General features: G+C 37.1%; 1 protein-coding gene across 46 annotated transcripts in view; it reads right to left on the reverse strand.

The window, feature by feature from the left end:
- Positions 1–17,294, reverse strand: part of LOC133606391 (receptor-type tyrosine-protein phosphatase delta-like) — a 589,160-nt gene that overhangs the window by 140,509 nt on the left and 431,357 nt on the right. For all 46 annotated transcript variants that reach the window (XM_061960314.2, XM_061960281.2, XM_061960279.2 and 43 more), the window contains one exon: positions 10,511–10,706. In XM_061960314.2, coding sequence (XP_061816298.1) covers positions 10,511–10,616 — 106 coding nt within the window. In that variant the 5' untranslated portion in view covers positions 10,617–10,706. The remainder of the gene's footprint in view (positions 1–10,510; positions 10,707–17,294) is intronic.

Consider the following 17,294-nt stretch of genomic DNA (forward strand, 5'->3'; position numbering starts at 1 on the left):
CGCAATCATTATAAAAGACATGACGGATGAATTAAAAAAAAATGCATTCTAAATATTAAATACATTCGATCAAAAGTCCGCTTACAACAGAGCCTATGAGAGCCGTTCAATTCTGTCTATAAAGCTCTTTAAAAAAAAGTCAAACACCTCTATTAGGGTTTTATAGACATGATGTAAGTATATTTGAAATGTTGTAACATTTAATATTTACATATTTTGATCATTTTAAGCATATGCGGCTCATTAATTTCAAAAACGCATTACAACGCTTGTTTTTTTTTCCCCTTCACCACTGATTAATACTCACTACAGACTTTGAGAGCCAACAAACATAATAAAACATCACTTACTGAACTATGTCTGCTGTCATTAGGATGCCGACTGCTAGGATGTTCATGTATTCCCATTTAGAAGAAAAAAGTGCTTTTCGTGTCGTTCTTGCCAGTTCCAGGGCTGTCAAAGTGTCCCAACTTGTCGGATTGTATCACCAGTCATCTGCCTTTCAGGTGAGATGCATGATTTATGATCTACAATAAACTTACAGGGGGCAAGGAAACGAGAAAGCAGCTGATTGGTTGATGATGTAAACATAGACACACAGGAAGGGATCACATCGCCGCTATAAATAGTTTGTCTGTGTTAGCGCTTATTATAACAATATCCCTAATACTTGGTTAATATTCAAGTCACCAAATGTAAATGGAGTATTGTTGGCGCTTTTTGAATGGTTATTTATCGGATTTTATGGGCAAAATAGTGGGACTCCCATTGGCTCCACTGTAAGCTGACTTTTATTTACTTTTATTAAATATTTAGAATGCATACAAAAAAAATTCCATCTGTCATCATGTCTTTCATAATGAATGTGAACGATAGGCAAAATTCCCAAAAAAGTGCAGTTCCCCTTTAAAGGAACTTTACAGCTAATGAATAATTAATTACAATAATAATAATAATAATAACAACAACTGACCTGTTTCAAGTAAGCACTCGACCCACTTATCAACGTTCTACCAAAGTTGAACCAAGAATCCTTCGATTAGAATAAACCTTTTAGAGTTTTGTAACATTTTCGTACCTTTTTATAGTTTGAGTTTGAGTTTATTTCGAACATGCAAGCATACAACATGATACATCACAATTTCCAGTTTCTCTTTTCAACATGTTCGAAAAGGAGTAGGAAGAAGCAGAGCTTATTTAATCCTACCCCTTTTCTTTTACATAACAGTTGCTAAAACTTTTTGTTCACTTCCTGTTCACAATATACTCCATAAGTAATCATAATAAAAATAAATAAATCATAATAATTTAATAATAATAATTGGTGAAGTAAGTCATATTTCATATGATGAGATAATTAAGTTTATTTTGAGAATGAATGAATGAATGGATGGATGAAATAAATTGAGAATGTTTGTCATGGTTCTTGTTCTTTCTACTTTGTAAACACTTTAAGTTTGAAGAGTTTCTTGAAGTGGATCATATTAGTACATTGCTTTGCTTAATCCATTCCATAATTTAATTCCACATACTGATATACTGAAGGTCTTAAGTGTTGTGCGTGCATACAAATGTTTTAAATTAGATTTTTCTCTAAGATTATATTTCTCCTCTTTTTTTGAGAAGAATTGTTGTATATTCTTGGGTAGCAAGTTATAGTTTGCTTTGTGTATAATTTTAGCTGTTTGCCAATTCACTATGTCATGGAATTTCAGTATTTTTGATTCAACAAATAAAGGATTTGTATGTTCTCTAAATCCAACATTATGTATTATTCTAACTGATCTTTTTTGTAACACCGTTAGTGAATGAAGTGCACTTTTGTAGTTATTTCCCCATATTTCTACACAGTAACTCAGATATGGTAACACTAGTGAGCAGTAGAGAATATGAAGTGATTTTTGGTCTAGAACATGTTTTGCTTTATTCATTATTGATGTGTTTCTCGCTACTTTATGTTGTATATTTTTTACATGAGATTTCCAGTTCAATTTATCATCAATCGTTATACCTAGAAATTTGGTTTTATTTACTCTTTCAATTTCCACTCCGTCTATTTGTACTTGTGTTTGACTTTCTGTTCTACTGTTACCAAATAGCATTATTTTAGTTTTACTGAGATTCAGCGATAGTCTGTTTTTGTCAAACCATCTTTTTAATTTGTTAATTTCTTCTGTTATTATTTGTATTATCTTCTGTGTGTCCTCTCCTGAACAAAACACTGTTGTATCATCCGCAAATAATACTAACTTTAAATCTTTTGTAACTTTACAAATGTCATTTATATAGAGATTGAATAATTTAAGTCCTAGTATTGATCCCTGAGGTACGCCACAGGATATATGTTCGCCTAGCTTCACGTATTGTTTCCTGTTCGTTAGATAACTTCTTATCCAGTTTAAGACTAACCCTCTAAAGCCATATCGTTCTAGTTTTTTGATTAAAATATTGTGATTAATTGTGTCAAATGCTTTGGTTAGATCCATAAACACTGCTGCCGCACATCATTTTTTACTATCTATTGCATTGGTAATTTCTTCTGTAATTTCAATTAAAGCCATTGAAGTTGAAACATTAGCTCTGTATCCATATTGGTTCTCTTCGAGTATTCTATTTTTGTTTCTGAAACTCTCTAATCTGTTATTGAACAGTTTTTCAATGATTTTAGAAAATTGTGGAAGTAAAGAAATAGGTCTATAATTTGTAAATTGATGTTTATCTCCAGTCTTATAAATTGGTGCAACTTTCACTATTTTCATTTTGTTTGGAAATGTACCTGTTTGAAATGATAGGTTACTAATATACATTAATGGTCCTGAGATCTCTTCAATAACCTTTTTTATCGTTTCCATATCAATTCCGTCACAATCAGTTGAAGTCTTAGATTTAAATTTTTTTTACAATTATAACTATTTCCTCCTGTGTCACATTACTGAGGAACATGGAGTTGGGATTTCGCTCTATGGTATCGTTATAGTCCTCAATTGAAACTGGGTCTGGAATCCTTTCTTCCAATTTTGGTCCAATGTTTACAAAGTAATTATTAAAGCTTTCAACTACTTCCTTTATGTTGTCATTATTTTTATTTCCGTCTAAAAAGTATTGGGGGTAATCTCTCTTAGTGCCATTTTTAATAATGCTATTGAGGATGCCCCATGTGCTCTCATGTTATTTTTGTTCCTGTCCAACAATTCACTGTAATATTCTTTTCTACATGATCGTAGTATGTTTGTTAACTTGTTTTTATACATTTTGTACTTAATTTCTGCCTCTGTAGTTCTTTGTGCTATAAATTTTCTATATAGTGCATTCTTCTTCTTACAAGCATTGTTTAATCCTTTTGTCATCCAGTTATCTTGTAGTCCATTATTATCATTGTTTACCTGGTTCAGGTTCTGTAGTCAGCAAATGGTTTATCAAAGATAAAAAAACATGTTTGGTGCCTCTCTGCGCTTCTTTTTCTTTCCGTCAGCTCACCGGGGGTACAATTACGTCTCTCTTTCAAGCAAGCGCCAAGCCCAATTTGCCACACAAATTAAAAATGGGCCACATTGGAAGGAGAAAAATGAGGGATGGAGGGATGCAAAAAAAAACCTTCCTCTATCCTCAAAGAGCATTTTCAATCTATTTTGCACCATGCTTTGCATTTTAATGGGGAAACAAATCCAGCATTATCTTGAATAGCGATTGTCGGGGGGCAACGTGATGAGCGGGCAGGACCTGCGGCTGCGAATGACGCGCCATCTGTTGAACATGGGGTCCGACTCAGCCGTTTTGTGCCCTCACATGCCCCGTAAGACTCTAGCACAAAGAGAGCGCCAATAGAGGGTAACAGTTTGTGAACTAGTCTTTTTTTTTTTTTTTTTTACAATATTAGAAGTTCTGTAAACCTAAATGGCTACCATTGTTGAACTGTTTTAGTTTTCTAGTCAGCGCTGCCCCCACAGGTGTTCTATATATACTGATTTGAAGGAACATTTTCAGCTTGGATTCCACTAATATTGCTCCTTTTTATTACCACTGAAGACCTATTTTGGTTTTCTCGTCAGTGCTCTTATCAATCTTTAGCATTGGTTTCAAACTCACGGCCTAAGACGATATTTTGTGGCCCCACCTTAACATGAAAGTGTAATGTTAGTGCGGTCCGCAAGTTTTATATGAATGGCACTTTACAGTGTTGTGTGCGGAGCTGAACAAACCTACCAATCACGCTGGGGTATATGGCTCTTCCGAGTGGGCTTAATGCAAGCAGAGAAACATTTGTCAATGAGTGAAAGTTACAGCAGCGTTGCCATGGACAGTTTTCTTCCGACCCTGGCTGGCTGCCTCGTTTCTATAGGTCACACGCGGACTTTCGTCCCATGGGCTGCGTTCACAACACTTCCAAAAAAAGTGTTTTAAGTTGCTGCCCAATGGGACATTATACGTAGATATGTCTCTCTTTGGCAAAAATAAATCAAAGTGACGCGTATGCGGCAGAATAAAAGAAAAGTAAGACATGAACATCGAGAGCAAAAACAAAGGAGACTGCTCACGGGCTATTGTATTGTAGCGTCCCGAAAGAGTTAGTGCTGCAGGGCGTTCTGGGTATTTGTTCTGTTGTGTTTATGTTGTGTTACGGTGCGGATGTTCTCCCGAAATGTGTTTGTCATTCTTGTTTGGTGTGGGTTCACAGTGTGGCACATGTTTGTAACAGTGTTAAAGTTGTTTATACGGCCACCCTCAGTGTGACCTGTATGGCTGTTGACCAAGTATGTGTGCATTCGCTTGTGTGTGTGAAAAGCCGTAGATATTATGTGACTGGGCTGGCACGCAAAGGCAGTGCCTTTAAGGTTTATTGGCGCTCTGTACTTCTCCCTACGTCCGTGTACACAGCGGCGTTTTAAAAAGTCATGAATTTTACTTTTTGAAACCGATACCGATAATTTTGAAACCGATACCGATAATTTCCAATATTACATTTTAAAGCATTTATCGGCCGATAATATCGGCAGTCGGATATTATCGGACATCTCTGCTTTTGGAATACCAGTATATGATTTTATTTGATACTTTATGTCATACGGTATTTAGTGACTTATGTTTATACACCTTGGGGTCCCCTTATATGTTTTACAGTTATTAGCATTGTTCAGGTTTTCCAGTTGACGCTCCACCCATTTAATGGGGTTCTACCAATGATGACCCAATTAACTCTTGCGGAAATGCCTGTACCCTTTTTGGGTCCCTTAGAGCCCACAAACACCTTTGACCTGTTTTAGTATTCTCATCAGTCAGCCCTCCATTAATTTCACAATGTTTTACCAATCTTAAACTGAAAAAGATTCTTGACATAATAGAAAATCCTAAAGTTTGGTGACATGCCTCTATCTTTTTTTTTGGTTACTTTGCAGTCCACTATTAGCATGGTTCACTTGGTATTGGTTTTGTATACAGGAAGAACTTTGGAAGGTATATAGTGTACTGATAGTCAGTACACTGCAAAAACTGAAATCTAAGTAAGATTAAATATCTCAAATAAGGGTGATATTTGCTTATTTTCTGTCTGATAAGATAATTCTTCTCATTAAGCAGATTTTATGTTAGAGTGTTCTACTTGTTTTAAGGGTTTTGGTCCTAAATGATCTCAGTAAGATATTACAGCTTGTTGCTGAGATTTTATGACCTATATTGAGTAAAACATGCTTGAAACAAGAATATCAACTGATGCAAAGCTGTGTCATTTACAAGCAACGTTCCCTCTAATTTTTCGTGTGTGTGAGCAAACGCAAAAACTACCTGAGCATTCAGTGGAGCCCATGTGAGCAACATCAGACGTGCACACTGTGGCTACACCAGCAGCACAGCTGTCCCAAACCTGACTAAAAAACAAGTTCAATCTCCATCCATCCATCCATTTTCTACCGCTTGTCCCTTTCGGGGTCGCGGGGGGGTGCTTGAGCCTATCTCAGCTGCATTCGAGCGGAAGGCGGGGTACACCCTGGACAAGTCCTCACCTCATCTCAGGGCCAACACAGATAGACAGACAACATTCTTTTATTATTATAATCAAATGACAGCAGTCATTTCCATGAGGTTATTTTCTAATATAAGTGTTTAGGCCCACTTACAATGACAATAACAAAAACTATTGTTTTTCATGAACTGTGTACTTGTATTGTTTGTCTGGGTGGAGGTCTTCCTTTGGAAATAATTTGTACCCCTTTCAGACATTGCATTTAGTTCCCATTAAAACATTCACATGTTGCACAATGAGATGTACGCAGGGGATCATGTGTACATTCCTGCAACTTCCTGTTTGTAAAAAATATATTTTTATTAGTATTTATTTAATATACTAACAGCATTTCATGATTAATATTTATAAATTAAGATTCCTAATAAATGACACTAGAATAAGCACACATTTGATTGGTAAATCATAGTGTAACGACCTGGAATTACACTTTATGTGTGGTGTTGGAGTTGTCCGACTTTTTGTGTGGCTGTAAACGCATCACTGGCTAAGTGCCATATGTGCATGTGTTGGCGCAAGTGAGAAAGAGCGAGCGGCTGCTGTTGATATAACAAAGTTGGTTTTGGTCTGGTTTGTACTGAAGAAAATTACCAGTTTTGCTAGATATAATTTTTTTTACTAATGTTTTGGTGATGTGTTTATGGCCGACAATAAAGAGTTTTGCTCAGTAAAGTGATCGATGGAATTCATGTCCTCAAAGCGTCTCGACAGACGTTACAATATTTGAACAATGATGACGAAAACTGTTTTCTCTGTCTTGTCCGTGTCGTGTCGAAAATTGTTATGCGCTTATTTTTTTATTTGATTTTGTGCGTGGCATAGATTTGCCGTGTGCAGAGGACGCTTGAGCAGTGCGCAATTGCACAGGCGTGCACCTTAGAGGGAACATTGCTCACAAGTATAAAACTACTTTTTTAAAGTAATAATTTCTTACTTCAAGCATGAAAAAAAAAATCATGATGCCGAGCGCATATCATTATGTCAAGATAACGGCACTAGCATTTACTTAATTTAAGAATATTTTTCAACATATTGAGCAAAAAGGTTTCTTTTTTTTTCTACCAAGAAAAGTGCACTTGTTATTAGTGAGAATATACTTATTTTAAGGTATTTTTGGGTTCATTGAGGTTAGCTAATTTTACTTGTTTCGGAAAGTCTTGACAAGCCGAATTTTCTTGTTCTATTGGCAGATAATTTTGCTTAGTTCAAATAAAATACCCCTAATTTTTGTATTTTTTTTCTTGTTTTTGAACACTGACTTTTTGCAGTGCACTCTATGTACCTTCCAAAGATCTTCCTATATCAAACCAATAATCCCTTGATTTGTGGGAAGTTGGAACCAAGCTTAAAACCATACATGTACATTTTTTTGAATAACTTAGGAGTCTGGCTGACCAGTTTCACGTTTCAAGTCACTGCTTTACCTATCTATCAGTGTTCTACATTTACTGAATGCATTGATTTGATGGAAACTTTTGGAGTTTGGTAAAACGCTTGTATACTGTATGTTTTGCTTACCTTGGTGACCAATAATATTGTTCCTACTTTTTACCATTGTACTGTTTCTATTTCCTGCTCAGCGCTCCACTTCGATCAGATTTCTACACACTGTAGATTAATTTCCTAAATTGAAAACAGCATGTTATTAAGATGTTATGACATTCCCCAGTGATCCATGACTCCCATTTTCCCAAACGACCAAAGTGCACTCAAGTCTTTATTGTCCAACTCTTGAGGACAATGATCAGGTGGACTAGAAGTGCTCAGCTTGCCCGGTCGGGAATCTCATGATGAGAAAGTGGCTCGGAATTGAGCTCTCTTGACATCAGGCACCTGTCCGCTGATGTGTGACAACAGCTTTCAAAGCTCATTGAGCTCTGGCCCTTGCGCCCCCCAGTGACACCCACATCCATGAATCATTAGCTTCTGGAGTCACAGCGGGGACAATAAAACTTTTATCGCTCCCTTTGCACCCACTGGAGAAAAAAACCTTCTCAGTGTGAATATCACTGAATAGGACAGGAGGGGATGGTTTGACGATGATGATGACCCAAGGTCATTCAGCATAGTGTTTTTAGAACTTGATGGCAGATCGCTGCTGTTTTCAAGGCTCCCGCTAGGAGTGTGACGATATATCGATATGGCGAAATATCGCGATATTTAACCTTATAATGGATAAACAATAAGCTCTCTACACATATAATGTATTCTTGGTGAGTTTTACATGTTCCTCACGCAAGTAATTTAAAGCTAGGCGGAAGTCACAGAAGAAAAAAAAGACAAACAACTGCACTAAAAAGGTCGACTCGAGGGATGAAGTTAAATTATTATTGATTATTGAATTATGTATTTCAAACCTGCACAGTACAACATCCCACAGTTTTTTTTTAAACATTTTGGCAGGGACATTTATGCAAGGCTTGAAAAGGGGTTGGATGAAGCAGATGCTTATAGTATCCCAACCCCTCTCACTCACTCCACATTTAACATAAACAATATAATACAAGAACAATACTATACAAACAAAAACAAGAAAAGCTCCTGTACACTAACAATACAATAGTACCACTGTTACTATAAAACAAGACAAGACGAGACAAAACACACACACACACACACACACACCCACATACATACATACACACACACACACACAGGCCCAAACACTCCCTGACCATACACCTCTCTCCCATCGCTCTGTGCTGAGGGCATCACTCTCTTTCCTCCTCGTACTTCTTCAGTACTTCTTTTTTAAACAGTCTTTTAAATGTATTCATGTTAGAACAGGTTTTTAACTCGTCCCCTAAGTTGTTCCACAGACTGACTCCACGCACTGAAATGCACATTGATTTTAAAGTTGTTCTAAATTTAGGAAAATATAATTTGTTGTTTCCTCTTAGACTGTAACTATGGTGAGCATCTCTATCCTGGAATAGGTTTTGTATATTTGATGGTAGAGAGTTTTGGGATGCCCTAAACATAATTTGAGCAGTTTTAAAATTGATCACATCGTGCAGTTTAAGTTGCTTTAACTTCATGAATAGTGGATTTGAATGATGTAAGTAGTGAACATTGGACACAATCCTAATGGCCTTTTTCTGCAGAGTGACTAAAGACCCATTGATGTAGTTTAAATCGAAAGTGTAGAGTCACTTTGGCTTTTATGTTATGGATGCGACAAAGCTACATAAGGACTTTTTAGTATGTAAGAAAAATATAATACACGGGCAGCAAGACAAACACGCACGGCAAGCCATGTTGTTCGCCACCACTCTGAAGAAAACTCAGCTAAGTCAGAGAATTTTTGATTTTTCTATTCATATGATAAATATTTATTTGTGCTATGGTACTACTAATCAGATTTGATAAAATTGAGAGACACGAGATGTCAAGTTTTCTGAATGAGTTTACAACAGTGTCACTGTTCATCAGACACATGAAAAACGAATGTTTACAGTTATATTCTACTGTACCAGTTTTTGTACTATTGCTGTTTGTACCCAGGTAAAATGATGCTGCAAAATATAAACTATAATTTACTTTAGTTTTTTGTTTGTTTGTTTCACCCCTATAAACAAATATATATCGTAGATTATTAAGAACAACACATTGCAGTATCCTTACATTGTGATATTATCGTTACAGTGATCCATGTATTGTGATCATATGATATTGTGAGGTAAACCCTGAGATTTCCAGCCCAAGGAAATCCTCCGATGACAGAAGTGCTGTGCTGTTTTTAAGGACCTACTGCAGTGGTTCTTAACCTTGTTTGAGGTACCGAACCCCACCAGTTTCATATGTGCATTCACCGAACCCTTCTTTAGTGAAAAATTCAACGTTTTCTTTTTTTAATTCAAGAGAAATTTATATGTTTTTTTTACTGGTGCACAAAATGAACCGTTCAAAGAACAAAACCAACACAGTGCATAAACTCACAACAAATTACACACCTGCAAATCAGATGGAAAATTAGAGAGAACATTGTTTGGGGGTATCCATAGTACGCCGATAAGGAGAAGTTTTTATTTACAAGATGAGTCGGGTGTGTCTTGACTCCACCGAACCCCTGAGGTTGACTCACCGAACCCAGGTTAAGAACCACTGACCTACTGCTAGTCAAAGATCCTATATTAATAGTGCTCGTACATATTCATATATACATTTTAACTATATTTTATAAACATTTTACCAGTTGGTCACGGACATTTTGTATACCATAGTATTTGGGAAATGTATAATAATTACAAAAAAATATTTTTGTTAGGGTAAACTCTTCAACATCAACATGTATTTAATTATAATTTAATAGTTTTTCAATTTTGTTGTTGATATTTTGTGTTGTGCACTGGCATGAATCATTTAATGTTTGAAATGATACAAATTAAGATGCTTTGTCGAGTACAGTTAGGTCTATATTAGTTTGATTCAGCTCTCGAAATGTACTACCCTCGGGCCGAGAACACACACTGGAATGTCGGTCCCTTCACTTACTTTGAGCGTCGGCAAGGTGCAGGATGAGACCCGTGGCTAGCAGCAGCTGTAGCAGCAGCGTTGCTGGTCTGGCTGTGGGCATGGTGGCACAGCTTGGCACTAGCATGCTTTGGCAGCCTCGGTGGCGCTGGCTCACAGAGAGAGCCCTGTGAGTCAGTCCTGGTCTGAGTCCTCAGATGCAGGGTCTAGTCACAGCCTGTGTAAGGAAAGGAAAGAAGGAAGGAAGGGAAGGAAGGAAGGAGAGAGGAAATGAATGAAACAAAGCTGTTTTATCTCCGCCCGCACATTTCTGACATACCCCGCATGGCCTCGGCTGGAGCTGCCATGGGATATAAGAGGACGGCTTGATGTGCTGGGGGGGATGTTCTGACACTTCTCTAAATGGAAGAGTCACTTCACAGCGCGTGTGTGTGTGTGTGTGTGTTTGTGTGTGCCAAAGAAAGCACATCGACTTGTTTAGATGGCAAGCAATTACATGAGCTGCATATTCAAATAAGTCTCTCATATGGTTAGTCGAAGGTCCTCCATACGACAGAGCCAAATGAAATGCTCTCGCAGGCCGTCTATGGTGGAGGGGCCACAGGTTAGCCAACCCTATATTTAATGTATGCAAACAAAAGTCAGCTTATCTTCAACTTTGCAACCCGCTTCTTCACTTTTATGCATCTGCTGCCATCGATGCTTTTCATTGCACATTTATTATTACAAGAAAGAAAGAAAAACACACATTGTTGTCATTGTGAGCTTGCGGTGATGTTATTGTGTTCACATTCAGCGGCGGCGCTCTATTCAAACGCGGACGATAGCGATCGTGCATTATTAAACAAAGCCTGACAACATGCGCGCTGTTAATTAAAAAAAGGCTGGAGCGCAGAGGAGATTTGGCAACAACAAAGAAAGCTATCTTTCCAGCTCTTTTCATCCTTAACTATCATAAAATATTGTAAATATTTGCCATGATGGTTGTGCAGAATGTCATTAAAACCAAAAATAAATTCTTCTCTGCAGACGGAATGGTGACAAGCTCACTGAGGTTATGAAGGTTGTCATCAAAAACAACAGAACAGTCCTGTCACAAAAAGGATCTTTAACTAGAGAGCTACTGCTAAAAACGGAGAGCTACCGCCTTGTGACTTGTGTTTTTGCAATAGGTTTCTTAAAAACAGCAGCATTCCTCTGTAATGTAGGGGACACAACTGTTTTTGCAGTTGGCCATCAAAAACAGCAGAGTGCTGTTGTTGTAGGATTTAGATGATGATTTATGTAAACAATTGTATTTAAAAAACATTGATAAAAAATGTTTCCCAATTTTTTTTCACATTTATAAACAGATTTTTTGTATTTTATATATATATATATATATATATATATATATATATATATATATATATATATATATATATATATATATATATATAAAATATATACATATATTAAATATATATATATATATATATATATATATATATATATATATACATCAATATATATATATATATATATATATATATATATATATATATATATATATATACTGTATATGAATGTGAGCTGTTTATGGCCGCTATGTAATTATACTATGTAAGTTTTCAGCATTTATATATTATTATTATTATTATAGTTAATTATTCAACAGTAATAACAATTAATAATAATAACAATAATAATAATGTTTACATCATAATATTCTTATTTCATTAAAAAGTACTCCAATATTTACATACTGTATTTATAGACAACTTGGACTGCTGATAAAAAGAATAATATATATTTAAAATGTTTATCATAACAAACAACTACAATAACTACAATTTCTAAGTTGTTGCTTAACTGTGGCATTTCCCTCAGCCTGCTATACTATTTGAAAAAAATAAATATATATACCGTATTTTCCGCACTATTAGCCGCACCTAAAAACCACAAATTTACTCAAAAGCTGACAGTGCGGCTTTTAACCCGGTGCGCTTTATATATGGATAAATATTAAGATTCATTTTCATAAAGTTTCGGTCTCGCAACTTCGGTAAACAGCCGCCATCTTTTTTCCCGGTAGAACAGGAAGCGCTTCTTCTTCTACGCAAGCAACCGCCAAGGTAAGCACCCGCCCCCATAGAACAGGAAGCGCTTCTTCTTCTACTGTAAGCAACCACCCGCCCGCGTAGAAGAAGAAAAAGCGCGCGGATATCACCGTACGTTTCATTTCCTTTGTGTGTTTACATCTGTAAAGACCACAAAATGGGTCCTACAAAGCGACAAGGATCCGGTTCATGAAAAGACGCAATCTCTCCATCCGCACACGGATTACTACCGTATTTCACAGCAACTGATATTCCTGTGAACCGCACTGTGGAACGGGAGCACGTACGGTGAATATTCGCACCACAGGGAATGAGAAGTCATCCTTCACTGTGGTTCTAGCTTGCCATGCTAATGAAACTTCCACCCATGGTGATATTCAAAAGGAAGACCTTGCCAAAAGAGACCTTTCCAGCCGGCGTCATCATAAAAGCTAACTCGAAGGGATGGATGAAGAAAAGATGAGCGAGTGGTTAAGGTAAGTTTAAGTTTACGCGAAGAGGCCGGGTGGCTTTTTTCACGCAGCTCTGTCCATGTTGATATACGTATGTTTGTGATTGCACATTTGCGTACATTTTGGGAGTGAACAGAGTTGTTAGAACGCTGGTTTTTAATATATTATTAAAGTTTGACTGACCTATCTGACTGTTTTTTTGACATTCCTTTAGCGCAGTTAGATGCGGCTTACAACACCGGGCGGCTTATAGGTGGACAACGTTTTGAAATATGCCGTTCATTGAAGGCGCGGCTTTTAACCCAGGGCGCCTTATGGTGCGGAAAATACGGTACACAAATTCTATCAAAAACCTCAAAACATGTATTTACCAATACATGCTGATAATACATCCTCTGCTTTTGATAAATGTACATATATATATAAATATGAAGGAAATACTACCAATCCATTCTGCATTCATTTCAGCGGCATTTCAGCGGCAAAAATGTATTTGATTTTCTGCAGCCTCTCCTTGACACTCAAACCTTCCATCCTACATCACCACAACCCGCGCATTGTTCCACTCTCTCTTTCCTGCCAGCAGCTGTGGGGTTCAGATAGATGGTTGCCCATCATGCAAGATACTGACCTGCTAATTTAGTGACTGATTTTGCTATTTTGTATGCACATACACACACACACACACACACACACACACACACACACACACACACACACACACACACACACACACACACACACACACACACACACACACACACACACACACACACACACACACACACACACAGGTGACACTGGGCCACATGAATTTATGAATCAATGGGCATCATTGATGAGGCCACTGTCAACCCACAGAATGATTGACAGCTAAAGCTACACTACAGCTTGTTTAGGAGACAATATCAACAAAAAAACGTGTCCGGATCCGGTGGGAGGGTAGTGCGGCCAAACGGCATGGGATTACATTTACGCTGCGTGAACAAGGCAAGGCGAGGGCTAAATCATGTTATGGATAGGGGACGGGGTTTAATGGATAAGTGGAGCAACAAGGCAGAAATAGAATAAGGAGGGAGTATTGGGTAGGGGGAGCTTTTCCACCCAATAGACAGACTGGTCACTTTATTAGGTAACAACAAGAAGCGTCTAATAGATTCCGTCAATACAAACAAGAACCTAATTTGATTAGGCTTATCAAGGTGGGATTCCACTTGAAGCCCAAACCGGATCAGATCGAGATCAAGCATTCATACAAAACATTTCTATTCAAATAGGCGAAACATTGACTGAACTATGGCATTTTAAAATCATCTCTATTATAAAAGTAAAATGATTTAAGGATTCTTACTGTCACACTAACGCACAATGGGTATTTAGTACCTGAGGTCCCAAATTTAGCCCAATGAATACCACAATAACTATAGTATATAACAATTGAAATAAACTAGGATATTAAGAGAGTAGGTTATAAGTAACCATAGGTTGATAGTAATAGATACAATAGAAAATAGAATACCTTGTGATCCTACAGTACAAATAGAATATAAAACAATAACAGCAAACCAAACCTGATAAAAGCCCGCAAAGGAAATAATTAAATAATCGTATGAATTAATTATGGAGAATAAGGATTGTCTGCCCTGTATAATCACTTTTAAGTGTTTTAATTTCTTAAAAAAAAAAAATATATATATATATATGTTTATTAAATTACTATTATTTTTGTTAATAATACTAACAATAGTAATACATATATAGTGAATAAAAATGTATAACTATAATCACAACACAACAATAATAAAAAACAAAATCTAAATCGATTTTTTGTTGGGTTTATTTTACATTTTATGAATAAATTATAAAAGCACAAACTACAGTGCGTACCTCGATCAGGCCCTATCTACGGCAAAATTAAATGAACAGAGTGAACTCTCTTGTCAGTCATCCACTCTCTTTGTGTGGGTAGAGGCGGGGCCACTTTCACACACAGAGATGTTAAAACCTCATGACGTAAAGAAAACAATTTGGATCACCTCCAAAATTGAATCACTTGCTCTGTTCATACCCGGTGAAGCTAAAATATGACAACTTTGACTAGTCCATTAATAAAACAAAAACAAACAAAACACATTACAAATAACAACAAATAAAAAAAAATGACAGGGTATTTTTTAAATTCTGTAAATTTTTAATTATTACCTGATAAAATCAAATCAATATATTAGACACCTTAGTGTGAACTACCATCAAATTGGCATTAGAAAACGAGTGTTATCATTGGAAAGGCTGACTTGTTCTTCTTTTGGATGAGTGCAGGTGTACCCAATGTCATGAACACTTGTACACACGCAACGCATGCAGGCAATAGCCACAGGCTGCTGGCACCTCCACATATCGTCACTCCTACAACACACTCTCTCTGTGTGACGATGAATGATGCCGCTTCCGTGAGAGGAAGGAGGACAAGCGAGGGATGCTGTCCTGTCATGTGGATGGTCCAGCAGGGCAGAGCCGTGGGAATCGAACATAGTTACTTTTTTAGGGAATCAACAAATGCTATTACGTTGGTGTAAAACAGGGGGTGGAAAAAGGCCTGCAAGCATGACATTTGGAGCATATTCTCCAAATAAAATCAAACAAGACCCTCATGTAATAGTTATGTAGAAAATCAAGTACCGTATTCTCCGGACCATAGGACGCAACGGATTGTATGGCGCACTGCCGATGAATGGTCTATTTTTTTCTTTTTTTATATATTAGGCGCACCGGATTATAGGGCACATTAAAGGAGTCATATTATAATTTTTTTTTTTTTTTAATTGGTCTACATAACATGTAATGCTGGCTCTTTGGTCAAAATGTTGCATAGATTATGTTTTACAGATCATCTTCAAGTCGCTTTCTGACAGTTGCTTCCGGATGCGCCGTTTTGTGGGCGGTCTTATTTACGTGGCTCACCTTCGACAGCGTCTTCTCCCCGTCATCTTTGTTGTAGCGGTGTAGCATGCAAGGACGGGGGTGGAAGAAGTGTCAAAAGATGGAGCTAACTGTTTTAATGACATTCAGACTTTACTTAAATCAATAACGGAGCAGCATCTCCTCATCCGGAAACAACCACGCCGGAAATGTGTCCCGTGAAAAACCATCCGACCGGAACTCTAATAACTAAAGTTTCTTGGGTGAATAATGTAAACTCACTATACCTGTATGTTTTAGCGCTTTTATGGCGAGTTTACTGACAGATATAAGTAAGAACTTTACACTACTTTATATTACAAATGGCAACAGCGGAGGATGAATGCCACATAACAAAGAAGATAGAAAAAATAAAGAAGATTATCGACTACGGCGTCGGCACAGATGCGCACCATTTTTCAGGATTTACGCAGATCCCAAATACACATCAGCAGGTACCAGAAGGTAAGAAAAGTTGCTTTTGCATAATCTTGCAAAATAAAACAGCAGATAATATGTCTTACCTTATACACACACCATAATAGTACTCGTATGTTTAATGCGCCGACAATCCATTAAGCGGTGCAGCTTCTTAGCTTACCAAAGTCGTACTTAAACATTTTGATGGATTTTTGAGCGCCGTGTGTAATGTTTTATATTTTCAATGGAACATTTGAAATGTTGGTGTTGTTTACTTGAGACCCATCATAGTGCAGTCTACACGTATCACTTATGTTTGATTGCCATCTACTGGTCACACTTATCATTACACCATGTACCACATAAAATAGCTGGTGAGTATGCTCAGCCAAAATTATTCCTTACATTAGGCGCACTGCCGAGTTTTGAGGGGGAAAAAGGATTTTAAGGGTGTCTTATAGTCCAGAAAATACGGTAAGACATCTCCGTGTGTCCACTCTTATTTGATTCCTTTGGTGGGTGTTACATCAGTGGTGCTGAGAGAGCAGCTGCTCTTACAGTAATGTGATGGGGATTTGTTAGCATTTTGCATTCACCATATATCAGGGATTCTCAAACTGTGGTACATGTGCCTTTAGAGGTACGTGGGCTCTATCTAGTGGTATACCAAATAATTGTGTGGTGTTCGGGTCTGTGGGACCCGTTTTCATTTTTTATTAAAAGAAAAATGATAGAATTAATACAGTTTTCAATCTGAGACTCACTGACTTTGGCTCATTTTCTGTGAAGAACATATATCAGAATACATATTTAATGACCACACACCATACACCCCCCCCTACACATTTCTATTACATATAAGATGTCTAGGTTCAC

This window comes from Nerophis lumbriciformis, linkage group LG05 (assembly GCF_033978685.3).
Source record: "Nerophis lumbriciformis linkage group LG05, RoL_Nlum_v2.1, whole genome shotgun sequence".
Classification (NCBI taxonomy): Eukaryota; Metazoa; Chordata; class Actinopteri; order Syngnathiformes; family Syngnathidae; genus Nerophis; species Nerophis lumbriciformis.